The sequence below is a fragment of the Propithecus coquereli genome, unplaced genomic scaffold (genome assembly GCF_000956105.1).
Source record: "Propithecus coquereli isolate 6110/MARCELLA unplaced genomic scaffold, Pcoq_1.0 Scaffold137, whole genome shotgun sequence".
In the NCBI taxonomy this organism is placed as follows: Eukaryota; Metazoa; Chordata; class Mammalia; order Primates; family Indriidae; genus Propithecus; species Propithecus coquereli.
The window spans coordinates 6999346-7025757 of record NW_012137969.1 but is presented as its reverse complement, the minus strand read 5'-3'; the positions used below and the strand labels follow the sequence as shown (position 1 = coordinate 7025757).

General features: G+C 59.0%; 1 protein-coding gene across 1 annotated transcript in view; it reads right to left on the bottom strand.

Annotated features, from left to right (window-relative positions):
* INTS1 (integrator complex subunit 1) overlaps nt 1-26150 on the bottom strand; it is a 32386-nt gene extending 6236 nt beyond the window's left edge. Inside the window, exons 1-38 of the mRNA XM_012639073.1 lie at nt 26130-26150; nt 25799-25897; nt 24836-25126; nt 22284-22480; nt 21962-22099; nt 21495-21654; nt 21226-21331; nt 20929-21115; nt 20655-20800; nt 20419-20560; nt 19223-19399; nt 18482-18590; nt 17741-17861; nt 17203-17280; nt 16333-16490; nt 15609-15705; nt 12443-12534; nt 12195-12255; nt 10694-10891; nt 10295-10424; nt 9854-10039; nt 9633-9782; nt 9008-9187; nt 8809-8913; nt 7975-8142; nt 7783-7894; nt 6533-6694; nt 5524-5670; nt 5072-5170; nt 4648-4772; nt 3887-4141; nt 3146-3305; nt 2744-2884; nt 2230-2413; nt 2032-2155; nt 1362-1492; nt 380-467; nt 78-304 (exon numbers count right to left, since the gene is read on the bottom strand). Coding sequence (XP_012494527.1) covers nt 78-304; nt 380-467; nt 1362-1492; nt 2032-2155; nt 2230-2413; nt 2744-2884; nt 3146-3305; nt 3887-4141; nt 4648-4772; nt 5072-5170; nt 5524-5670; nt 6533-6694; nt 7783-7894; nt 7975-8142; nt 8809-8913; nt 9008-9187; nt 9633-9782; nt 9854-10039; nt 10295-10424; nt 10694-10891; nt 12195-12255; nt 12443-12534; nt 15609-15705; nt 16333-16490; nt 17203-17280; nt 17741-17861; nt 18482-18590; nt 19223-19399; nt 20419-20560; nt 20655-20800; nt 20929-21115; nt 21226-21331; nt 21495-21654; nt 21962-22099; nt 22284-22480; nt 24836-25126; nt 25799-25856 — 5390 coding nt within the window. The 5' untranslated portion in view covers nt 25857-25897; nt 26130-26150. The remainder of the gene's footprint in view (nt 1-77; nt 305-379; nt 468-1361; nt 1493-2031; nt 2156-2229; nt 2414-2743; nt 2885-3145; nt 3306-3886; nt 4142-4647; nt 4773-5071; nt 5171-5523; nt 5671-6532; nt 6695-7782; nt 7895-7974; nt 8143-8808; nt 8914-9007; nt 9188-9632; nt 9783-9853; nt 10040-10294; nt 10425-10693; nt 10892-12194; nt 12256-12442; nt 12535-15608; nt 15706-16332; nt 16491-17202; nt 17281-17740; nt 17862-18481; nt 18591-19222; nt 19400-20418; nt 20561-20654; nt 20801-20928; nt 21116-21225; nt 21332-21494; nt 21655-21961; nt 22100-22283; nt 22481-24835; nt 25127-25798; nt 25898-26129) is intronic.
* Nucleotides 26151-26412: the final 262 nt, after the last annotated feature.

Here is a 26412-nt window from a genome sequence, read left to right as displayed (position 1 = left end):
CTGTCCTGCCCAGGCCAGGACTCCTCCCGCAGACCTCACATGAGGGCAGTACCCCAGGGGGATGGGGCCCTAATCACCTGTCCCCTCGCTGCTGGATGCAGCCCGTCAGGTGCTCGGAGACTCTCTTGACACCTTCATCGTCCCCGCGGCAGCAGCTGAGCAGCAGAGGCAGCCGGGCCTGGATGAGGCTGCAGGCGGCGGCATCCCCATCCTGGCTCCTGGTCTCCGCCTCAGCCAGGATCAGCTCCACCAGGCTGATGAGCTCCGGAGCCTGGACCCGGAGCGCCAGCTCCTCCCGCCGCTTCTGCAACGAGGCATCCACTGGTCAGCCCCAGGACGTGCCAGCCCTCTTGGGGGCGGGCCACCCCCAAAGACTTGCCTGCGGCGTGCGCTGGTCCCTGCCCTGCCAGATGCGAGGAACATGGATACAGGCCCAGAGGAAGTCCAGGGAGGCAGAGGGGTCAAATCTGGAAGGAAGCGGGAGTTCCGCCTGAGCACATGGAGGCGTCTGTCTGAGTGTGGGAGGAAGCAGGTTCCCGGGAAGGGCATTCTTGGGGTAAGGCCACTGAAGCCACCCTGAGAGGTCCCGCCCTGTCCTCCCGGGTGTCTTGGGCAAGTCTCCCAATTGCACCCCATGGAGGGAGGACGGACACTGGCCCTGCCCCTCTGCGGCCCATCCAAGCTGAGGGACCACTGGGCCTGGAGCCTCAGTGCCCGGCAGTGCTGCCTCGGGGACACCTCACTCTCTCCTCTGGCACGCACGGCACAGCGTGGACAGCAATGCTGGGCTCCCCTCGGACACATGGAGAGGCCACAGCCCGTGACAACTCCACTCTCATGACTGCTTCTCTTCGTGGTGTGGGGGATGGGGCCAGCCAGAGCAGGGACCCCTGTGTGGGAGCCAGTGACGCTGAGCAGGGTAGGCCAGGGAAGGGTCTGGGCCCCCAAGGAGGTGACACCCCTGCAGGGCCCCTGCAGCCTGCTGGCCACCTTCCTGGGGCACTGGGGCAAGTAAGGGCCTCAGTCAGCCTGGGCACCTGCCATCTCTGGGCAGAAGGAGCCACCGAACCACTGCCACAGTGTTGAGGATGCCAGGAGACCTGCACAGGCTGAGGGGTCTCCAACAGCAGTGGTGTGGTGGAGGGTCAGATGCCCCCAGGCCCCTCGATGCTGAGGTCGTTTATCCTGAGCTCAGTGTTTATCATGACCACCCAAAGCAAGACTGGACGTCTGTGGCCACAGAACAGAGCCAGCAGCTCCCAGCACAGGCACACACACCCCACGGCCATCATGCCATGCTGCAGCAAGGCTGAGGGGGTGGCCACCCTGTGAGCACACGGACAGGCAGGGAGGGTACCTACCTCTGCTCCCGGCTCTTGCCCAGCAGGACGCGGATGCACCGGTGCAGCGTGGACCAGCTGGACTGGTGCGTGAAGAGCGCCAGTAGGTAGGGGCGGAATGATGGCACCTGGGTGCTGGCAGCACCTTTGCCCTGGGAAGGGAGGAGGCGGGAGGTCTGTTGGGTAAGGGAAGCCGACAATGTCCAGTAGAGAGGCATGGGGCGCGTTTCCAGCCTGATGGGCAGCCTTCCCAGGAAGGAGCCTGTGCCTCGCCCATGTCACCCAGGGCGGCTCTAGGTGGCCGCTCACATTTCCTCGCACTTCCACACAGGAGCTGCCACATGCAGCAGAAGCCCCTGAGGCTTCACCCAGCCCCTCCCTGAAGGGCCCCGTCTCCCCTGGGCTGGTGCCCTGCACTCGCTCTGCCTACTGTTCACCACAGTCCCACCCTCGGGATGACCACGGCTCAGTCCACCCCGCCTGGCCCACAACCACATCTGGGCAGTCAGAGTTGGCCGAGGGGCAGGTGACTCAGGCCTGGACTCTGTTGGGCCAGTGGGGAGACCCCACTCTTCCTCTTGGCTGCCAAGTGGGCAGAAGGTCTGAGAGTGGCAGGGGTGGCATGGCCACCGTGAGCCCTGCCCCAGGCCAGGGCCACTTCCTTGTCCTGAGAGCCGAGTGCAAACCTCACCTTCCTCCGGGAGAAGAGCAGCCTCTGCTGTAGGTCAGGGCAGCTACTGACCACCTCAGGGTCCAGCATCTCCAGCCAGTCCACGAGGAGCCCAGATGAGGGTCCCAGCTGCACGGCTTCCAGGCTGCAGGGATGGAGGGGGGTCAGGGGAGGGCTGCCAGGTCACTCACCTGGGCCCGCTGTGGCTCCCCAGCTCACCTGCCGCTGTCGGTGCCCTGCTTCCCTGGGGCCGGGGGCTCCTCCTCCTGCAGCAGCAGGGAGCTCACCACCATGATGGGCTTTGAGGCCGGAAATGGAGAGGCAGCCTCCGTGGTGGCAGAACAGAGCGCTGCCAGCAGCTCTTCCAGGTGAGGGGACCTCACCTCAATCAGCCCCCGGAGGACTGTGCAAGGGACAGAAGGACATCCTGGGTCACTGCCAGGTCTAGGAGGCTCCCGAGTGGGACTGAGCTCCCCAGTGCTGGCTGTGGATCCCAACACTGTGCTCAGCCGGGGAGTATAGCAGGGCACGTCCTGCTCTGCCACGGCAGTGGTGGGGATCCCTGAGGGGGACGCTCCAGCACATTCCCAAGAGGGGCCCATGTCCCCTCTTGGCCAGGAGAGGACCTCTGTGGGCACCTTGAGGGGACGGCATGGAGTGGCCACTGCCCGCCCCCCACCAGGCGGCCAGAAGGTGCCTGTCTCCAGGCTGGGGGTCTCCACAGGGACAGCACCTTTGCTGAGGAGCTCTGGCTCCACGCTGCACTTCTCCCCAGACCTCAGGGTGGCAATGACAGCCCGGACGGCAGAGCTGACCACCTCCAGGTCCCGGCGGAAGGTCAGGGCCTCGGCCAGGTGCAGGAGCCCGCTTCGCACTGTGGGAGAGCTTGTGTGACCACTGTCGGCTGTGGCTTCACCCTAGCTCCTCCGAGCATGCCCCATCCCGGGAGGCCCCAAAGCAGAAAGACTCCCCCTGATCCACGTGGGCATCTTCCCCCCGAAGGAGCCCATATCACCCCCAGGCCTCTAGGCACCAAGCTGCCTGGCCACTTGCTGTGAATGCCAGCCCAGTGCCCGGGATCCCCTGCAGGTGCCAACTGGCCCCACCCCGCATGCCACCCTGGCCCTGCCCTCACCGTCGCTGATCCTGCGCCTCGCGGAGTACTGGGTGGCAAACAGCTTGAGCTGGGCCTTGAGGGGCCCGTCCTCCACGGCAGGGCTGTCCAGCCACTGCAGCATCTGCATGAGCACTTTGAGGAAAAGGGAGGAGAAGCCGGTGTCCTGGGGCACGCAGCGCTGTGGGGACAGCCAGCAGAACATGGGCTACGCTCATCAGAGATAGCTGCAGTCCTGCACAGCAAGGATCCCAGACTCCTCACCCGCCAGTCTCAGAGGAACTGGGAACCAGGTACCCGAATCTCAGAGAAGGGGCCAGGAGGCTGGGGTGGGGCCCACAGTGACTGGCAGCAGGGCCCACCCCTTCCCATCTGCCTCCCCAGCACATGGCCAGACAACCCTGCAGAGGCCCTTTCAAAGCCCCGCGGCTGCTGAGTTGTCCGAGCCCTGGCAGCTTATTTTCCTACGGTTCAGGGATAAACATGAAGAAAGACAAATATAATAAATAAAAGTCACACATCAGCGCAGGGAGACAAGGTGGACGGGGCAAGATTGCTGAGCCCAGGTGGTTGTACACACACAGCAAGGCCCGAGCCAGCCCTGCACCCTGTTTGCCGGACAGCGTCCACGCTGCTCCTCATGCAGGAACTAAGAACCAAGGCCCACGGGGCAGCCTCAGGACACTTGGGGCCCTCCTGGGGGGCTAAGCCCTCGACCCTCCACCCTATTCTCTCTCCTCGGTTCCCGCCATGACCGAGCACCTGGTACTGGTAGAGCTGACGCATCAGCGGGCAGGCGAGGAAGTGGCTGCGGTGCATGGACAGCACCAGGGCGCCGCCATGCGGGGAGCTGAGCAGGGTGGCCATGGCCTGCAGGAAGCGCACCGTGATGCCCGGCACCTCGGGGTCCCCCTGGAGGACACGGGCCAGCTCCCGGCCCAGGGCCTGCTGCAGGGCGAGGGCTGCAGGCCGGGGACCGGAGCTCTGCCAGCGTGGGTCTGGGCTGAGTGGGAAGATCTGGAACAGAGCAGGTGTGGCATCAGGAGGCTGCATGTCCCTCATATGGCTCCTGTGATAGGACCATGTCCCCTGTCAGGTCCCTGTTCATCTGTGGCCCCAACCGTGTGGACTGACAGGCCCAGGGCCCTTGAGACCTGTGCTGGGAGCTGCACGGTGGACAAAGGCATCCCGAGCCAGCCAGGTGCTCACCAGGCCTTACTGTAGAAAGGACATGGGCTGGGGGCCGCAGGGAGCTCTGCAGACTTTGACTTCCGCACACACAAAACAGGACACCGAGCGCAGAGGGGCATGCAAGGACGGCAGGGAGGGCGCCCTCCGTTTCCTCCACACGGGCCTGCGCCCTGAGAAACCCCTCAGAGAATGTGGGGGGTTTGCACATGTGAGCACAGTGTGCCAGCATCAGGTAGGCACATGCATAAAGGCTGCTGTGTGTGCAAGGTGGGGAATAACACACGTGTACAAGAGGTGCACGCCCGCGAGATCCACGCAAGCGCTGTCGGTACCTGTAGGAACAAGCCGGCCAGGTCATCCTCAGGGCCAAGCACCCGGATCTGTGTCCCTGCACGGGCCCTCCCCTGGCCTGGCGGCTGCTCCGGGCTGCTCTTTGGTTTCGGTGCCTCTGTACTGTCTGCAGAGAAAGGGAACCGTTGTGGCTGGATGCTGACCAGCTCCCAGAGCGGGCACTGCGCAAACCAAGCCCAGTCCTGCCCAGTGCCATCACCAGAAAGAAGAGCTGGCTCCTGGGCCCCACAGACAGTCTGTACTCCCTGGGGACCCCAGGCCTCACTCAGGCCCATGAGGAGGACTGACTTTGAACAGGAGCCCACACCCTGGCCAGAGGCAAAGGCTGACCAAGGAAAGAGCCAGGAGTCTCTGGGCCCCGGGGACCCCTGGGCATGGGTGTTGTGCGTTAGGAGTGCGCTGTACCTCGCCGGGGGGCCAGGGAGGCTGTGAGCAGGGAGTGGAACGTCTGGCCACCAGAGGCACCTCTCTCGTGCTGGACCTCAACCAGGTGAGCCATGTAATCTGCAAGACAGCAGCCAGGGGTTAGCAACACCTGGGCTGGGGGGAGAAAACACTTCCCTTTCCCACAGGAACTGGAACTAGGATGCTCCTGTCCAACAGAACTTCCCAAGACAGCAGAAGCTGAGATACAGGACCCCCCGGCAAGGATCAGTCAGTATCGAGAGGCCCCTCTAGCCCCTCAGGACTCAAGACAAGTCCAAGCAGGGTACCTGGCACTGACCCTCCCACCCATGAGTGCCACCCACACCCACACCTGACCTCGGCTCCCAACCCAGCACAAGGGCCTGGCCGCCTGGCGACACAGGCACTTGGTCAGGATGTGTTGCCAGATAGGACAGAGTCCTGGCTCTCACTCTTGTCCATGATGTTCTGCTCCAGGGTCTGGGGGTCGTGGGCCACCGCCTGGTCCAGGTACTGGAGGAGCTTACTCATGCTGGACACGGGGATGCCGAAAGATTGCACAAACAGCAGCAGCTGCTGCGGCTCCAGGTCCTGCAGAGCTGAGGGTGGCGCTTGCTCAGTGGCCCTGCAAACCTGGGGTGGCACTTGCTTGGCAGCGCCCCACCCAGAGATCCTGGGCCAGCAGGAGGGTAGCAGGGGCTCAGGATCAACTTGGGCCTGCCCTGGAGCCCGGCCTGCACCCCAGACAGCAATTTGGAGGGTGGGTGGATGCTTGGGAAGGCTCACGGCAGCGCTGCGGAGGCAGGAACCCCGAGAGAGCAGGAGCCTGGCCAGCAAGGCACACTCGCCACCCCACAGCTGCATGCAAGGCACTGTGCGCTCTCCTCTTGGTGCTCAGCTGCCACACAATGACCCAATGAAGTCATCGATGGCTCCCTATGGCATATGGGGGTCCAGACTCCTCAGTGTACATCCTTCACTGGACTTCCCATGCCAACACCACCCACTCACCAAACTGAGGTCCCCCTTCCCTGCCCAGGTGCCAATGCTGCTGACCCGTGCTCGCTCAGGCCCCCAGTCCAGCCCCTCACTTGGGCAGTTCACTCCAAATCCCCAAGTCCTCCAAGAACTAACTCAGAGGCTCCCACCACCTGCCCCACTACCCCCGACCACTTTATCTCCTTTCTGCCCCCGACCGCAGGCCCCTGGGCCTGACTACCAGACCACAGACCACTCTCAGCGGGGTGGGCACAAGCTGCACTGGGTCTCCTCCCAGAGCCCGGCATAGGGCCTGGCATGGCCAGGACTGAGGAAGCACCTGCAGGATACAGGGGTGCCTAAGAGCCTCCCAGAGGTCCGAGAAGCCACCAGCCTGTCCTCGCTCATCTGCAACAGTTGGAGCACACCCAGGCTCACGCGCCAGGCCCTCCCTTCTCTCCCGAGCCCAGCCTGGGTCCGTACCCGCGTCCACCAGGCGAGGGACCTCTGAGCGGATCATGCGCAGCTTCAGCCAGTCAGGCAGCAACAGTGCCTCCTCGGACGTGTCCACCAGAAAGGCGGTGGGCAGGGGCTTCTTCTCCGGGAACCAGATGTCCAGCAGTGCCTGGAACTCACCATCACCGGCTTGGAGAAGACAACAGGGTGAGCAGCCTTCCAAGCCTCATCACCCAACAAGGCCCAGGACCCCAGAACAGCCCAGTGCCAAGGCCAGAGAAACCCAGACATCACTTGGTGCAAGTCCTCCCTTCATAGGGGTGGAAATCGGGGCTTCGGAGGAATGGGGCAGACAAGTGCTGCACAAGTACTTACTACGTGCCAGGTGCTTTGCATAAACTGAAGTACTTAGTGCTTGCAACCACCATGAGAGGTGGGCAGCTGAGGGACGGAACCTCAAGATGGAGCCACTTGCCCCAGAGGACTTATGTGACCACAGGCAAGCGCTGCCCTGTGGGCTCCAGTCTGCCTGGTTGGACCAGCTCCCTTTCAGCTCTCTGGCTCCACAAAGCCAATGGGAAACCCAGCAGGAAACCCAATAGCCTGCTCCTACTGCCCTCCCAAGGGCAGCGCCTGTGACCACACACCTGGTGGCTACCACCTCCGCCTCCCTGGACAGGGGTCACCACTCTAGCAGGGGATTCCGTCCCCTCCCCCACTCCCTCAACCATCGGGTCAGTGCAAAGCTGCCCCCAGCAGTCAGCCAGGGGGAGGGGATGGCAGGCCCCTAGGCAAAGAGGACTCAGCTGGCCTGGGCTCACCAGGCTCTGGACGCCGGCCTGGCCAGCAAGTCCTCAGGGCCACACACTTGGGGCTCTGGAGCTTGGACCTGAGGCCCATCTGGGAAGCCGTGTGCTGTGGTCATGTGCTGAGAGACCCAGAGCTTGTCGCTTGGTGGCAAGAACAAGGACGGCGCCCTAGCTCAGCCCCCTGGCACCAAGGGTGACTGCGAGCACCTGGGCTGGGCAGGGCCTGCCACGTGCAGGTCTCATGCGCTTCCACAAAGCACTGAGACAAGCGGAGACGTACTTTAACCCACACTTTAAAAAACAAGAAACCAAGGCACAGTGCTGAAGGGGAGCTACCCGAAGCCTTGGGCCAGCAGGGTGAGTCCTCCCACCCTGCAACTTCCTGCCCAGAAGAGGAGCACCTCCGGTGCAGGGGCGTGACCTGTCTGCGCAGACCCCGCAGGGGCTGCCTGCCTGGCTGCCACTCACTTCGGGGTGGGCCGAGTGTCAGCAGGATGACCATGGCGTGGACCACGAGGATGTGCATGGTGGCCGTCTCCCCACTGGTCCAGCGCAGGAACACCTGGTCCTGAGACTCCGACTACGGGGAGAGGAGAAAGAAATGGGGGCTATCGGGGACTACGGGGACCCCAGGGCCCAGGCGCTGAGCAGCTGCCTTACCCAGCTGTAGACCTCCTCGCCCTCCTTGCTCTGGCGCATGCGCCTTACGTAGCGTGAGAAGATGGACAGCAGGGCGCCCAGCACAGCGTCCGACGCGGCACTGGAGGAGAGCTTCGAGAAGAGATGGGACATGATGGTGGAGCGCTCCACGACCAGCCGCGCCACGTCCTGGTGAGGAAGGGCAGAACCGTCAGAGGCTCCCCAGGGCCTCGGCAGACACAGCTCATCGCAAGGCTCACCACGACCCAGGCCATGCTCTTGGACCACGAACCGTCAGGAGCACTACTGTCCCAGCACATTTGTGCAGGGCTGTGGAGCCCCTCACTGCCGCAGACCCTCACGCAGACGGCAGCGCTGCAGAGAGCATGTGAGGCCTTTACAACCTCGGGAGAGCACACAGCTCTCACAGCCAAGGACAGTGCCCATGCCCCGAAAGCAGATGCCGTTGCCCTCTGCCCGCAGAGAGGAAGGAGGAAACCGGCCCACATTGTCCCACAAGCATCAGAAACATGTACTTTTCAAGACCAGATGGAAAAGGCCATCATAAACCACCCAGAAATTTGCAATGATACTGACAAGGACCCCGGTGAGAACTCCCAGGCTGTTCACTGGCACAAAACTCTGAGGACGAAGGCCTCAAAGGCCACCTAGGTCTCCTAGCCCCACAATACCTGGTGGTCTAGGGAGAAATGCTCCATGGAATCAGCAGTGACTAAGGAAGGGACACAGATGGCGAAGCCCTGTGCATTGCTGCACTCCCACCCTCCCCACCTCCCTCGGCACAAGGAGCCTCCAGCCCAGGGCATGGCACCATTGCCCCTGAAACGCCCTCACCAGAGCCAGGTCGCTGTGCTGGCCTTGCTCCTCCACCGGCGTGTGCTGTGACAGGTACACCAGGTATGCGCTGATGGTCTGCGGGTCAGTCTCCATGTGGATGGCCTGGGAGGGAGGGTGGTGCTCTGTGTGGCTCCTCAGGGCAGTGCTGCTACTCCGCTGCCCAGTCTGTCCCACAGCCCTGCCCCGGTGCCCTCACCTGCTGCAGCGCCAGGGCGGTGGTGCTCCGGACGCTGTCAAACAGCGGCAGCCTGGGCAGGTCCCGCAGCAGCCACTGGTAGCCCTGCAGCAGGTCTGCATCTCCCGAATCTTCCTCCATGGGGTGCTCCCTCTCCTCTCCGTCCCGCAGGCTGCCCTCCGACAGCACCAGCGACAGACCCTGTAAGCAGACATGCGGGGCTGGGCCTAGCTGCCACCAACGCAGGGGCAGGGGCCCACCCCTGAACTAAGGGGACAAGCGCGTGCCCTCAAAGCCCTGTGTAGAGAACGCAGAGCTGCCCAGGCAAGGAAGACTTGCTGGTTCCCCATCAGAGTGATCACAATGACAGCTGGGGAAAAGGAGCAAGAACTGCTTTTTCTAAAAAGCTTCTGTTCAACACCTTTTAAGATTCTGCACGTACCAGTTCATTAAGTCACTCTCGAAATACCTCCCATTGCCACCCAGGGAAGGGATAGCAGACAAGTGACAGAGCTTTGGTGCTTTCGAACTTTACCAGTGGCATCCTTTCTATGCATGAAAATCAGTTAGAAAAAAGCCTGGGTGGACTAAGCAATCATTTAAACACAAGAAAAGAGGGTACGCACACAAGACCCGCACGCCTCACCTTCATGGCCAGCACCCTGGAGGCCACCTGGGAGGAGCCAAGGCGCCGCAGGAAGTAGTCGAGCACCTCGCACGTGGTCTGCTCGTCAGCCTTCGGGCCCAGCAGCAGGTCCTGCAGGCGGCCCAGCAGCTGCCGCTGCTTCTGCTGTCTCTGTAGGGACGAGAGAGGCTCTCAGGGGCCATGGGGTGGGGCCGTGGGCAGGACCGTGGGTGGACACACACCTGCCGCTTCTTGGCCTTTTGCTCTCTGCTTTCGCCCTCGTCCTCCTCCTCCCCAGAGGCAGCGGCGGCGTCATCAGCGGCGTCGTGCAGCAGGAACTCACACAGGCACTGCACGGGCAGCACGTCCAGGGAGCCCTCGCTGGACTGTACCAGGTCGGCCAGCCAGGGCATGGACTGCGAGGAGGCCTGGGGTACGACACAGGTGGCCCACACTCAGCACCCTCCCCTGTCCAGCATCCCTTCCTGCCAGCCCCGAGCTCAGGCCGAGCCCCGTGGAGCTGGCACGTCGGGCTGCCTGTGTGCATCCCATATGCAGGTGTGCTCTGCCCTCTTCTGGCTGTGATGCTACTTAATGCCAAAGCCCACCGAAGCCTTCGGAACATTCCAGGCCCACCCCCTAGACCTCCGTCTCTCCCCTAGGAGCCCCGAGGCAGAACGCACCTGCCTCTGGATGATGTTGAGGAGAAAGTCGGGGCTGCGACTCCGACACAGCAGGTGCCCGAGGCGGAGGGACTGGTTGAGGCCTTTCACCTGATCCAGGACGTGAGGGGGGGGCCTCCGCGGGGGCCCTCTGGGGGTCACAGAGGACGTGAGTGTGTTAGAGAGCCATGTGCTGCTTACCCCCAGCCAAGGCAGCACTTCCTGTCACTGAGGACACTTCCTGACCTCAACTGCACCCAGGGCCTGGCTCCACAGAGGACTAAGTCAGTGATGTGGGGACCGGGTGGGGTAGGCATCTTAGTTAGGGTCGGCCTCACATGCTCCTTGGGCTCTATCCCACCCACACCAACCCCCTGCCAGCCCACACTCGGGCTGTGTGCGGGCACGGCCGGTACGTACTGGGGGTCCAGGCTGGTGAGCTGGGACAGGAGGAGGCTGCTGCTCTCGGTGATGGTCTGCTTGGTGGACGCAGCTGCCAGGTGCCCCTCGAAGGCCAGGATCTCCTGCTTCTCCCGCTGGGAGATCTGCAGTTCCCGATTAATCATCTCTGTGCGGGTCTCCTCGTCCGTCAGGGTGCACGGCGGGTAGGAGTAATTGCTGGGCCAGACAGGGAGGACTTGTTACCTGCCCCCGTCAAAAGCCCACTCCTGTCAGACAGCACTCAAGGTCAAACAGGGTCAAAACTCACAACGACGCCGCTGCCTGGCCCACAGCGTGAGCCGTCAGGAGTGTCGGGGGTGCCCTGGTGGGGCTGTCCCCAAAGCTTGTCAAAGCTGAGACCTCGCGGAGAAGCCGCCTCAGTATTTTCCAAAGAACCCAGCCCAAGTATTCCCTCTCCCACACGGCATGACAGCCCCCGTCAGGACCAGTCCAGCCAGTGTCAGAGCCCCAGAGCCTCTTCCCAGGATGCCACCTCTTCCACGCCACACGTGCTGGGAGGCCTGTCTGGTGCAACGGACCCAGACAGGCCTCCACCTACCCTGGGGGTCCTCCAGGGGCAGGGACTCGCTGCGCCCCAAGGCACAGGCAGCTTTCTGGGACACACTAACAGTCCATCTCCTTTTATACATTCCAGAATCTGTCTCCCTATGGTGTCCCTCATCTGGGTTCTGTCCCTAAGGCCCCATAAAGTCAGTGTGCTCCTTCAGCCACCTGACAGCCCTTGGGAAACGTGAAGGAAGCAGCTGTGTCTCCTGGTCTTAGGCCACAGACAGGCCAGGTCCCCACAAGCCACAGCTACACACACATTAGGTCCCCACGTGCCACGGCTTTAGGCTCTGCTCTATCCTGGCTGCCACCCTCTGTGAGATGCCCTCACTGGCTGGACCAGACACCTGGCCCCATAGCACACTGCGCCCTCACCCTGTCTGGGCACCAACACACTAGGGCGCAGCTCACGGGAAGCTGCAGTCACAACAGCCCCCAACCTCTCACACTCAGGCTGTGCCGAGTCCAGCACCCACCTGCGTGGAACTGACTGGTGCAGCTCACCTGCTGCTAGTCCCAAGCAGGGGTCTTGGTAAAGCCCACCAGGACGCTTATTCTGCCCCTTGAAGCCCCTTGAGGTTCTACATCACCCCTGGCTCCCAATTCTTCCCCCACATCCTCCCAGCGTCACACCGTCCACCAGCCTGCGCCCCAGCCTGCACCGTCCCACTCCAGTGGCAAGAGTGCTGCTGGGCAGGTCATGGGCCTGGAGGCCTCCTCACGGGCTTCCATGGCACCTCAATCCACACCCCCCCAGCCCCCAGCAAGGGAAAAAGATACCAAATGCAACAGACTCAGATCCAAAACCTCCAGTCCACAGGTAAACCGAAACCAGGGATGAGCGTAAACAAGACATGGCCCTGCCCTCCCCGCACCCCAGCCCTGGTCCTACTGAGAAGACACACAGACTCACTTGGTCATCACCATTTCCATGAGCATCTTGAGGGTCGGGTACTCCTCCCAGGCGGCCAGGCCTAGGGCACAAGGTGAAAGCAGATGGGCTGGCCGGGCTCTCCCACAGGCACCAGGCGCGACCCCACCCTTACCCACGTCCTCATCAGGCCCCAGCTGGGCTGGATCCCAAGTCCTGATGAATAAGCTGCCCCAAAGGGAAAGCATCAATGCATGCCACACGCCTGTGCTCTGGCCAGAAGGGCTCACCGATGTTCTCGGGGTTGAAGGCAGCGACGACCAGCAGGAGTGGCCAGGCCTTCCAGTACAGGGTGGAGATGGCGAGGTTTGGGGGCTGATACCTGAGACACAAGGAGCCAGGCGGCACCTGCTTAATGACTGCACTGTCCACGCTGGTGCCTCAAAGCCCTCCCCCGCCCCGCCCTGGCACTGTCCTGCAGCAACACCTGCCCAGGCACACGTGCGGTGCTGCACTGCTCAGAGTCCAGGTCCAAACTCCAGCTCTCTCCCTGCGCAGTTACTTACCTCTCTAAGCCTCAGTTTCCCATCTATAAACTGTGAACACTGGTACAGTAATAAATGCTGAATAAATGTTCATCATCATTCTTATTCTTTACATCAGAAAATAAGAAACAACTTTGGTATCCATCAATGCGTAATTGTAATAGCATTTAAAGGTCACACATAATGGAATCATCATTAAAGTACAGTCCTTTCAGGCGGTGAAAGATTACAGCCTCTAGAAAGAACGGAGTGAGGTGAGACAACGACTTACAGCGGTGTGTCTGCCGTCGAGTGGAAGAGACCCTGTCAGAAGGGAGAGCACACACCAGCAACCCATGAAAGACACAGAAAACCCGCCAGCAGCGGCATCATGGAGAACGTGATGCTCAGGCATAAACTGAACAGGAGAATTTCAAGACTTCTACAACGAAAACTACACAACACTGCCGAAAGAAACTACAGCTCTAGACAAATGGAAATACAACCCACGTGCACGAGTTGAGATCTGGTATCATAAACACAGCAGGAACGCAATCCCTGCAAAATCCCAGTTGGCTTTTTTGCAGAAATTGATGAGCTGACCCTAAAATCCACATTAGTGCAAGAACTCAGAATAGCCAAGACAATTTTAAAAAGGAACAAAGCTGGAAGACTCACACTCCTCAATTTCAAAACTGAACACAAAGTTATAGTAATGGAGACAGTATAGGCATAAAAACAGACGCACAGACCCATGGAACAGAACTGAGAGCCCAGGAACGAAACTTCACATTTACGCTCGATTGATTACTGACAAGGTGCCAAGACCATTCAGTGGAGAAGGGACAGTCTTTTCAACAACAGTGTCGGGACAACTGGACATCAACGGGCAAAACATGAAGTTGGGCCCCACAAACACCGTGTAAAAAATGCATAGTAGACCTAAACATTAAGAGCTAAAACTATAAAATTCTTAGGCAAAAACAGGACTAAACCTTCATGAGCGTGGCTAGGCGATACACAGGCCACAGCAGCAACAAAAAAATAAGCTGGATTTCATCAGACCACGGAAGTGAGTCAATGGAAGAGTCGGGCGCTCACAAACACACCCACGTGTGTGATTTCTGACCAAGTGCCAACATCACTTAACGAGAGAAAGAGCAGCCTTTCAACCAATAATGCTGGGCCAACTGGACATTCCCACGTAAAAGAATGAAGTTGGACCTCTGCCTTACATCATAAATAAAACTAACTCAAAATTGACTAAAGACCTAAATGCAAGAGCTGAGACTATAAAACCCTTGGAAGAAAATACAGGATTAAATCTTTGTGACCCCGGACCAGGCAACAGTTTCTCAGATATCATACAAAAGCACAGAAAAGCCCCCGAAAAGATAAATTGGGCTTCATCAAAATTGAGAACTTTTGTGTCAGAAGACACTATCAAGAAAGTGAAAAGACAACCTATAAAATGGGAGAAGATATTTACAAAGCATTGGCTGGGCACAGTGGCTCACATCTCTAATCCTAGCACTCTGGGAGGCTGAGGCGGGAGGATCGCTTGAGCTCAGGAGTTCCAGACCAGCCTGAGCAAGAGTGAGACCCCGTCTCTGCTAAAAATAGAAAAATTAGCTGGGTGTGGTGGCACCTGTAGTTCCAGCTACTCGGGAGGCTGAGGCAGGAGGATCCCTGGAGCCCAGAAGCTCAAGGCTGCAGTGAGCTATGATGACACCACTGCACTATAGCCTGCTTGATACGGTGAGACCCTGTCTCTAAAAAAAATTAAAAATTAAAAAAAAACCTCAGCAAAGAACCTGAATACGCATTTCTCCAAAGTAGACATGTAAATGGCCAATCAGCACACAAATAGATGTTTAATATCATCAGTGATTAGAAAAATGCAAACCCAAACCAAAATGCGATACCGCCTCATATCCACCTGGATGTGGACAAGAAAAATGGGCGGTAAGTGTTGGTGACAACACAGAGAAACTGGAATACAAGATGAAGCAGTTGTTGTGGAAAAGTCTGGTGGTTCCTCAAACAGATAAACATAACCCAGCAATTCCGCTCCTGGTCACCCATCCACTCAAGAGAACTGAAATCGCACATCCACAGAGACTTGTACACACACGTGCCCAGCAGCACTGCTCAAAACAGCCAAACGGTGGACACACTGCAACGTCCACCAGCTGGTGAGTGGATGAAGCAAGCTATGTGACGTGGTCTAGCTATACGGTGGAATGTTATTCAGCCACAGAAAGGAATGAAGCACCCATACCTGCTACAACATGATGTCCTGAAAACAATGTGCTCAGAGAAGGAAGCCAGCCACAAAGACCACATACTGTATGATGCATTTATATGGAATGTCCACAGAAATGAGAGCAGATTAGGGGCCACTGAGGGTGGGGGGATGGGGTAACGGGGAGATGGGGAGTGACATCTAATGGGTGGGTACGGGTTCCTTTTAGGGGAGAAAAAGTTCTAAAATTATAGTGAAGACTATACCTCCTGTGAATACACTAAAAAACATTGAATTGGAAACTTTGGATAGATGAAATATATATGAGTTATATCTCAATAAAGCTGTTAAAAAATAGAGCACAAGCTTATTGCTGTGTAAAAAATAAAGCACACATGTTAATAATCATAAAGAAAAAATATAAATGAGTTGGAGACACCAAAGAGAAGATAACAGGGAAGTGAATCACTCACACCAGCCAACAGTGGGGAAACAGGTGTGTGTCATTCAACGCCCACTTTAGCCTCACAGGCCTCTGAGAATAGCCCACCAAGAACTCACCTCTTGGGGAGCTGGGGGGCGGGAGAGGCCCCAGAGGGAGAGTAGGTGGCTGCAGCCCAGCCACAGGGGTGCTGTGGGGACTGCAGGGGTGCCTGACCCACCAGGCTGAGGGTGCTCAGATCTTACCCGGGCGGGAGCTGGATGTTCTCGGGATGGTGGTAGGTGCACAAGTTCAACACTGCGTCGATCAGCTGGATTCTCTCCACCTTCAGCACTTCCACATCTAGAACCAAGAGCCACACAGGCCCCAGAATTTGCGTTCACTCCCCAGATAGCCAAGGCACAGGGTCTGGCCTTGGGGTGTCAGAGAGCAAGAAGACAGGGCACTGCTGGAGCAGCACAAGGACGGGCTGGGGTGGCGGTGGGAGGCAGGATGGGACGTGGGGAGCAGAGGTGAGGACGCAGGGCGTGACCAGGGCAGGGACTAGTAAGCCCTTGGCTCTCGCAGCAGGCTTCAGAGCCTGGTGGCAGTGCTAGATTTCAGATCACCTTAAAGGGGAGGAGAGAAAAGGAGAGAGACAAAGGCTCCTGCTGTGGTTCAATCACGCTGGGAAGGAGCGTAAATTCCAAGGCAAATCCCAGAATGGTGCAAGGACTACACGGTTGCCAAAGACACAAGCACACTTCTCAGTGCTCAGTACCAGGGCTGAGTCTCCCAGGGAACAGCCCATTTATGGCTGAGTAGAGGGGCACAAGGCTCAGCTGAAACGCGGTTTCCTCGAGGGGAGGCAGATACTGCTGAGGCCCCAGCACACAGACAGCTTCTGCAGTCATGAGGCAGCAGAGGCCAGCACTGTCACCGAGAGGGGTCCAGGACAAAGCCCGCAGCAGAGCCCCAAGGGACCCTCACCATCCGCCTGCACGGCCGCGGCTCGCTTCACCAAGTGGTCAGCAAGTTCCATGGCATCCGCAGGGCCGAGCGGCAGCTCACGGGACAGCCCAATGACCAGGATACGCATCAGGGTGTCCTCTAGGATGGGCACCTCTGAGCAGAGGCGCAGGAAGAAGCTGTAGGTGGAGGGAGGACTGATTTGGTAGGGGCCACCTCCAAGCCTGCAGGACCCTGCGTGGGGCTGAGGACGAGGGCCAGACTCCCTGCAGCAAAGCACCACAGCCGGCAGAGGAGGGGCTGTCCACCCACTCACGTCTCGTCGTGGAGTGGGAAGCTACCCTGCCTTTCTCATGGCCTTAGCAGCCATGTGCGTGGTCACTTGTTCCTACTGCCAACACAGGAGAGACTGTGCTGTTCCACAGAGAACGTCGAGACAGTTCTCGCTCTTGAGGAGCTCAGAGCTGGGTGGGCAGAGAGAGACCACACACAACTCCGCAGCATGTAACAGAAGCGCCTGAGGCAGATGGGCTGGAGATGGAGCCCAGGAGGGCTGAGGGTAGCATGGTTCTAGAACACTCGGGTGAGGAAGGATGGAGTGTGCAGCTGTTGGGGAGCAAGGAGGGGCAGGCAGTGTGTGGATGTGCGTGAGGGTGAGGTGGGTGTGGGTGTCCTGGGAGTGTGGGAGTCACGTGGACACAGTGATTGCTGCATCCCGAGTGAAGGTGACTTCAGAGACAGCAACGCGGGAGAAGAGCAGCACCTAGGGCCACGAGGAGGGATGGGATGGTAGCCGCTAAGAACACACAGCTGGCCCCAGACCCTGATGGGATCTTCCCGCGGCAGACGGCTCTGAGCGCACAGGAGCCCCAGCCCCACAGGCTCACTCACTTGCGGTCACTCTCGGGAGGCCAGTTGTCCCACTTGTAGTAGGTCTCTGGCTGCTCTGTGAACAGCACCTTGTGGAGGCTGCGGGGCAGAGAAGACCCACCAGTCTGGAAGTTGGTGCTAGGGGACCCGCTCCACCCCGTCAGTTCCAGGAAAGGGATCCTCATCTCCCACGGGCCCAACTCAGGCAAAAGCTGTCGATGGGAACGTGCTCGGAGGCAGGGGCTGCTGACTGCTCAGCGTGGCACCTTCTCGCTGCACACGCCAGAGAACCCACCACGACCACCCGTGAGGTCAGGCCGGCAGCCACCGGGCGCTGCTCACAAAATCACTGAAGGACAATCTCGGCTCCAACCAGACAGGCCCCACCCACCCCGGGGCAGAGGCCCAGGTGAAGGCCCAGCACACACAGGACGCCCGTGTCCACTGCCACTGCCTGCGCCAGGAGCGACAGATTCCCATGTGGAGCCATTGTGTGTCCCTAGACAATGGGCAGAAGCCGAGGCAGAGACCAGGGCGGGGCTGCCATGGCTATCCTTACCAGTGCACGTAGTCCTTGGGGGCGAGCTTGCTGATGGAAGGGACGACGGTGTGAAGCCACCAGACAGCATCCCGCTGGATAGCGGCAATCTGGTTCTGGAATGAACGCAGCACCTCAAGGTCTGAAATAGACAAGTAGGTTTCATGGCTGGTCTGCTGCATGGACCAGCCACCGCCGTTTGAGGCCAGCACGAGGATGGAGGCTGGATGTTACGAGGCAGTGACTCAGGGCATCCCAGCTTCCGGACCACCTACAGGTCACACAGGTGGAAGCTGCCTCGGCTGGAATAACGCTCCAGGGAGCGTCTGGCAACCCTGGCGAGAGCCCAGGAAAGCGTGGGTAACAGGATCCTCAAGTTCAGACGATTTCACACCAGCCCAACACTTATGGGGCCTCTGCGGCCAAACCTTCCAGCAGGATTAACAATGAAACAAGCCGGGCAGACTTAAAGATCGCGCCCCCAACCCCCGTCTCTCCCTCCTGCTCTTGGCTGAAATGCCCCCACAGTGGACACCAGAACTTGAGTGTGCAAATGACACACACAATGAACAGGCCCTGAGCTGGAGCTGGTGTCCAGACGGGCAGTAACACAACAGCTGCCAGGAGTCCCATTAGTCCCCTCAAGTGGACGCACTGTGGGACCGCCCTCTCCCACGCTGCTTAGGGAACAGCCTGCAGCCACAGGAGTGCTGCCTGTCGCCAGCCTGGACCCCGCCTGACCCGAGACCCTCATGTCCTTACTCCGCTTCTCTCCTTTGTCCCAGGCAACGCCAGCCTCCTTCACCTGAGCCGTGATGCCCAGCATCATGGACACGGCCAGCACATCCGTTATGTGAACCACAAACCGCTCCTGCAAGCACAGGACAGTAGGGTTTGAGTTCTGGAAGGGCCTAAGAGCTTCGCTCCATGCGCACAGGCACAAGCAGGGATCCAGAAACCCCAGGGACCACCGTGGCAGGAGGTCTTATGGCCCAAGAGTGGTGAGCAGCAAGGCCCTAGTCAGGTCACTGGAGGGAGGTTGGGCCAAGAGAGCTGGACAGAGCCTCTGTCCCAAAGAGTGGACCAACCCACAGGTTGGCTGCCCACTTGCTGCACACCAGCGGCCCCCCGCAGTGTCAGTCATGCACTCTTAAACCTGGCCCGGGCAGACCCTGCCGTGCCCTGTCTCCCTGCTCACACCATCCTCAGCCCTGAGGCTACAGTTCTGTCCACACCCAGCCCGGGGATGCCGATGTCCCTGCGTTTTGTCAGCCCTCCCATGAGATGCAGCCTATGCTTCCCTCTGGGACACACAATAGCAAGTGGCCCTCACTCCTCCCTACACCTCCCCCCCAGCAGAGCACCAAACAGGGCAGGGGGCACAGGCAGACCCACGACTGGCAGCAGCTGTGCGTGGGGCCTGGAGTGAGAGAAGAGCAAGCACTCCAGCCCATCAGCCAGGAAGGCCACGACACCCATAGCACACAGAGGAAACCGAGGCACCTTGAACTCCATGTCCAGGTACTGGGGCTCCTTGCGCTCCTGCATGAGCCCGAGGCAGAAGGCCTGGAAGTTGATCTCATGCTTCGTCTGCTTGATGATTTCACGAAGCAGGGCCCGCGAGGCCCGGAGGTAATCGTCCTTGTTGGTCAGCAGGTCCTGGAACACCATGGCCAGAAACTGGGGCAGAGAGAGGCCAAAAGGGGGGCTGCAGGTGGTGCACTCCCCACCAGCACCTTCCCATCCCAGCCCTGCTCCAGAACGCGCCCACCTGCCTTCCTGCACACAGCCAGGCAGGTCGGCATGTGAAGGCGGCACAGCATCTCACAGAGGGGACTTGTGCTGAGGTGACAGCTGCCTTTGCCCCAGCTGAGAGCTCCCCAAGAGCAGGGACTACATCTTATTTAACAACCTTGGCAACTAGCGCAGGGGAGCTAGTCCACGCTGGATGAGACACTGGTGGGTGCTGAGGCAGCACAGCCACGGATAAACGTGCGATCTCAGCCCCACCCTGAACCTCACACTGAACAACAGAAACCCAAGAGCTTCAATGATCCTGCACTTTTCTTAAAATGCTGCTGCAACGATGACAGACCTGGTCGTCAGAACTGGCACTCAGCCCACATTGATGTCTTATACACAACTGAGCCCAAAAGAAGCCTAACGTGTTCACAATGTGAGAGGTTTTCCCTTCGAAGGAGACTCCTGAATCCAACCCAGCAGGTCAGCAGCCCCTATAGCCAGGACCCAAAAAGGCCAGTGCCCAGAGGGTAGGGGGAAAACCACTGCTCAGGAAGGCGGGACTGGCTCTCAGCTAGGAAACTCTGGTGACTTTTTAAGGCTCAGGACTGCTCCCTCCCGGACACTGAGTTTTAGTTTGCAAGAAAGACCAGTTCCCACTCTGGAACTGGCTGAAAGTCAAACTCCAGGGAGTTTCAGAAGCCCTCACCCCCTGCAGACCCCGGGGGGCAGAGCACTCTCCCAGCAGCACCACCAAATCACCTGGCTCCTCGCAGACGCCCAGAGTGACAGGCGATGCCACATGCCCCCTAGCCGGAGCCCCCTGCCTGGTGTGGAGAGGAGCAGTCAGGCTTGAGGCCCAGGACCGGGGACTGCCCCGTCCCACACACCAAGCTGCGCCACGCTCCCAGGGAGCACCTGCCGCGCAGAAGAGCTGCCAGCGTCCAGGGGGCCCCCACCTTAGGCGCCAGCTCTGAGCTGTGCTGCAGCACGGTGTACAGGATCTGCATGTTGTTTGGGTTCCGGGCGTTGGAAAGTTCGTTGAAAATCACAAACTTGATGGTGGTGCCCAGGTTGTCCTTGTGAGCGTTCAGCAGCTCCCTGGACCAGAGAGCCAAGCAAGTAGACAGTGGGCAGGGGGTACAGGGGGCGGGGAACCCACCGTACCACCCACCCGCTCCTGCCTGTGGCATACCTGACACAGAGCATGTAGTGGTTGAGGAGAACTTTGGGCTTGAGTCGAATTTTGATCAGGTGGGAGATGACGTCCATGTCCTCAGAACCGTGCGTGTTGCAGTTCATGCAGACAGACATCAGCAGGTCCTGGGCTGGCCTGGTCAGCTGCAGGGAGGCCAGAGAACCCATCTATCTCGGGGCCACAGGACCCAGCAGGCAGCGGCACCTGCATGGCCCGCTCTGGAGGGTGCCTCCTACCACCCTGGGGTTCTGCAGCATCCCACCACGCTCACCTTGGGGTTCTGCAGCCACATCTCCAGCTTCTGCACTGTCATCAGCCGCACCTCCTTGTAGCCACAGGTGGAGGTGAGAAGCCGCAGGAGGTTCCTGGAGACGTTGTCGATGGGCTGACGGCGGTTGAGCTGGTCTCGGAGCATGTCAAGAACATACTCTTCCACGCTCTCTGCCAGGTCATCGTACCTAGGCCAGAGGGGGGAAGGAAGGAAGGGAGGAAGGCTGTCCTCGAGGCGCCCCACCCCGCTTGCCTCCCTGCCACACCCCAAGAGGCTGGGGCTGCATGGCACACCTACCTGGGCATCAGCTGGCCCTCCTGCTCGGGGCTCAGCTTCTCCTCAGCAATCAGCAGCTCCGACTGGCTGTCTTCCTCCTCTGTGAGCGAGGGGTGTGGGCTGCTCCCTGCACAGACCACAAGAGGGCCCCAAGGAGTGTTCTCTCCGCCCCCTCCTGCCAGCACCTACCCCCCCAAACCCAGGTTCCATGGAGGGAGGTGACCTGAGCCCCGCCCCTTGGGCTGGACGTCCTGATCCCTGGCCCAGCCCAGCCCCTGGTTGACTCTTACCAGAGCTGAGGTCCCCACCACCGCGTCCCACCTCCCCCTGCAGCAGCATGCTCTTGGGGGGCATCTTGGTGTTAAACGCCGTCTGGATGTTGTCCACAAAGGTCCTGCAGTGCAGGCTGTCCACCCAGACCCGCTCCCCCAGCGAGTCTTCGATATATACCTGCACCGAGAGGCACAGCTCAGGCCAGGCTGGCTGCGCTGTCCTGCCTGCCCGACTGCTCGAGTGCATCCCCAAATGCCCACTTGCTGTCCAGTTGGGCAGGGGCCCAGGAGGCCATCACCAACTACTCAGTGCAGAAGGGACAATGGTATGACACCCCGAGGCCATCAGATACCCCTTCTGGGGAGAACACACTCAGTTTGCGTCTTGCCTGCTGGGGTCTCTGGTGGCCACCCTCCCCCGTGGCACTCTGCTCTTTCCACCTCGGGGGCAGCGACCTCGGGAGCCCTAGGGAGAGGCGCCTCACCTTGACAAAGATCTCGGGCCAGTTTTCATCCTCCTCGTATGCGGCCATGAGGAGGTTACAGGCCAGCACGGACACCAGGCTGTTCCCCTTGGCCTTGAAGTTGATGGAGGCGTCCCGCCGCAGGAGACTGCACAGAGCCTGCAAGAGAGGGCGTGTCACCTGAGGGCCTCGCCTGTGTGCAAACCTGCATGCAGACCTGCACGTGAAGGCAAAGGCAGCGGTTCCAGGCGGGGCAAGCTGGGAGGGAGAACGTGAGGAGAGACGGCAGCCAAGCACCTGGCATGCCCGCCCCTCCCACAGAGGAATGGACACCCACTCCCACCTCGATGACGCCCTCTGTGGCAAAGATGTTGGGCTTGATCTTGGCCAGGTACATCAGGCTCAGGTACAGGGTGCTGTCCGGCTTGGCCCGGGTGACTTTCAGCTGCTTCACGGCCCCGCACAGCACCCCCTCAATCCTGTCGTCATTCCCCTCCAGCTCGGCAGCCTCTATCTCGTCCAACAACACTGTGGGCAGGACTGGGCAAAGCAAGACGGTCCAGTTAGAGCTCAAAGCAGAGGTTACCCAAAGGCCACAGGGACACCAGACAAACCGACCAGCAGAAACCCAGCAGGCGAGCCTCAGGGTCAGGCCCTGCAGCAGACCAGCTTCCCACGTGAGGGACAGTGGCAGCACCTGAGGGGCGCAGGGCAGAGATGCCCCCTTGAGACCACAGGCCGCACACCATGACTTTGGGGTGCTGCCCTAGCCATCAACCCAGCCCTCTCTCCCCTGCATCCCACATGGCTTCCCTGGAGTTGCCTATTCACAAGACACAATTTTTTCTACAAATTGACCGATTTGTAGCCTCACTTTTCTCTTAATTGTGGCTCTACCTCTGGTTATCTGATGCTGTTCATTGTGCCTTCTCTCTCTCTCTCTCTTCGCCCGCCCCACATCTGCCCTGCCAGAAGCCTCTCTGCCTTAGCAGCGGCCCTCTCTTCTCTACGCCCTACCTCCTGCCCGCGTCTAGCACCTCTTCCTTTCCACCCTGTGTGCTTCTGCACCCCTTTCGCTGGGTGCTCAGCTTGGCAACCTTCCTTCACAACAAGCACCTGCTTCTCCCGATGTCCCTCTCAAAAGCTTTGGGTCCATCACAGCTTTTCTAATGTGGTATTTGCCACTGTTCAGTTCCAGCTATTTTCCAGCTGTTGTTGTGATTTCTTCTTTTACCCAAGAGATTTTTAGGGTTATGTTTTTAAATACACAAACATACGGAGGGAAGTGCTTTGACTGATTTCTAACTTAACTGCACCAAGGACAGGGGTCAAGAGTATCTACTGGCACTCTAGACACAGCAGGCAGGACAGGTGAGCTGTGGTCATGGAGGGATTCCAAATACAGACACCAGAAACAGCTGGACACAGCTTACTCTGTTTTACTAAAAATATCCAATATCATAAAGTACTTTATCATTCAGAATATGCTTTTCATAACTGCACCTCAGTTAATCTTCAAAATCACCTTTTATGGGAGGTGATGATAAAGAAAATAAAGTACAGCTAGTGAATGAGAGAAGCATGGCTGAGTCTGGCCCTTGGGCCCCGTAATTACTTTCAATCTTCACCAGCACTAGCCGCCCAGATGAGGGCCCCTCGCAAGGCATCTGGGACAGCTGCTGCTGGACTCACATTCCAAAGCACTGCCCCAGCCATGTCATCCTGCTCTGTCTGCCCCCCAGGTTCCTGCCGCCAACTGAACCCAGCATGGACACTGTCCGCAATGCCCAGCCTCAGGTCTCACCACTGGGTACTGCCCACCCAGACCTAGCCTTCGTTCCCTGGTACCGTTCCACTTCCTGCTCTGCTCAGCAACGTCCACTCCTGTCTGACAAAGTCGTATCTGTGCTTCCAGGCCCAATCTCACAGTGTGACTCCCTGATAATCCTCCTTCCTCCCAGGACAGTCAGGGAGCCCTGTTTCTAAAGTCTTCACTGGAATCACTCCCAAGCTTGCATTACGCTAAGCTGGTCCCTCCCTGAGTCTTTCACTTAGAGTCTCTGAGCTCCCGGAGGGCAAAGGCCACAGGCCACAAACCCTCTGGGCCTTGCATATGACAAGACTGAACAAGTGGCTGCCTAACTTTAATAGATAAATCATTACCAAAGTCATCAGGACGCTTGTTCTTTTTTGACTCATGCAAAGTAATTACCCTAAAGAAATGCTCCGACACAAAAAATATACAAAGAAGGTTTGCCCTATATGCTCAACAGCTGCACTGATTTGACAGTAAACAGGTCTACTCTACAAGCTAACAATGAGCCATTAAAAATGATCACTGGCAAAATGCTGTAGAAAAGCAGGGCCAATTTTAGACAGATGCCAAATTAAAAGGATTTGCGTGAGCAACGGGATCATGGATGAAGCTTAGATTTCCCTTTGATGACTTGGCTGCCTTTCGACTGAGAAAAAGAGGGAATAAACTCTTCACTGCTAATAACTAGGAAAAAAGGATAAACAGTGCAAATCACCTCTCAGGTTCATAAATACACTAGAATACACAACCTTGAGAATAAGGATGCCTCTACATCCTTATCATCCTTATCGCCACCAGGGCTCAGAAAAGCACCTGCCACAAAGGCAGTGGCTCAACGGACACGTCGGGTACACAAGGGAGTGAACCAGTTCTCAAAGGATGGCTACTGGCAGTCCAGAATTCAAAAGTGCAAGTGGAGTAAAGGCACCCACATGAGAACAAATTTACAGACACCCTTTATCCCCCAGGACCTATGCCAACCAGATGGCATGAGGCCTGCAGGTGGCCTTTACTGAACACCTAGTGGACTGACAGGGTGTGGGAGACATTCTCTGGGGAAGTCCACCAACTGACTTTACCTTCAATAGGTACCACAGATGGTTCTTTAATCGAGGGAGAAATGGCTCGTTTTTCTGCCACTGCAGCCTCGGCCAGGCGCCCCAGGGCACTCAGAGGGGGTGTGGAGGAGAGTTTGGGGCGTTTGGTGAGGCCAGTCAGAGCGGAGGCACCAGACAAAGCAGCCGCAGCATCCCGCTTGCGCTCCGAAGGCAGGCCGGAAGGAGCTGGCTTCAGCAAGGTGGACGCCGTTTTCGACTCATTAGCCTGACCCTTTGAGCCCAGGGCAATGAAGTCTCCTGGGGGAGGGTGCCCTGCAAAGAAGGGAGAGAAAAAAACCAGCACATTTGCAACACCCAAGGTGGAAAAAGACTGACTCCACTGTCCCGTTATTTCCGAGGGGATTAAACAAGGGTCGGAGGAGGCAAGAAACAGGCCTGAGGTTACTCAGTAAGTCAACAGCAGAGCTGGGACTGGGAGGATGTTGACACGAGTGACGGCTGACAGTTTGACGGTGCTTGCTATGAATCAGGCCGTCTCCAATTGACACGTGCTACTTTGCTTAATCCTCAACAAGTTTCTGAGATGGGTACTATTGTTCTCACTTTACAGAGACATCAAGTGGGTTACGTGTCTGAGCAGGTGGGTGGCAAAGCCAGGATTTGAACTGAGGCAGTCTGGCTCCAGACTCTATCCTTCTAACCACTATATTGTGCTGCCTCCTGCCTCCTGGCACAGGAGGTCCTCCCACTACTATCTGCTGCCTCCGACGCTCAGTCTGAAGCCAGATAACTAGTGTCCCCAAGAAATCGCAGCTGTCCCAACTCTCCCAGGGACTCCTAGAGCCGCTTAGGACCAAGGGCTGTTTCTCCAAACCCCATTCCTGGAAATAGCCTTTGCTGCTGAACGACTAAGCTGCAAGGCAGGTTCCGGCAGCCGAGAAACCCTGAGGACCCCCAGCGCAAGAACGGGGAGAAGCGACGCACCTGAAGGCTTGGCCGCGGCGCTGGGCCTCCGGACGGTGGTGGGCTTGGCCCGGTTCATCCTGCCCCTTCCCCTCGCGTGTCCAGCTGCTGATGTGTCACCTGAAGAGGTGGTCAGCACGAAGTCATCCATTCACTCATTTGCTCCCCTACCGCAGGCGCCTGGCGCCCAGGGACGCGTGAGCCTACCCCGCGGGCGGCTCTGCGGGGGGTGCACGGCCCGACTCCGGCCCGCCGGGAAGGGCTCGGCCAGGCCGCAGCAGACGGCACGGACGGCGGGGCGCAGAACCCGGGGAGTCCCGGAGCTAGGCGCCCAGCGCCACGCCCCACTCACCTCCTGCCCGTCGCGGCGGGATGCCCGCCGCATCCACGGTCACCCGGAACCGGAAGCAGATCTCATAACTCTCAGAGGGCCGACTTCCGGAATCACAGGAAGCAAAACAGCGCGACGGGAGGCTGGAAGGCGAGGGGGCCTGCGGTGCCTGCAACGCCCCCTGGTGGCGGGGGCCGGCGGGCGCTGGGCCGGGCGGCTGGGTTGGGGCTCCGAGCCGCGCTCCCGGGGGCCGGCGGGGGGGGGTCGGGAGGCTCGGGGGCCAGTCCTGCCCGGGTCCCGGGGC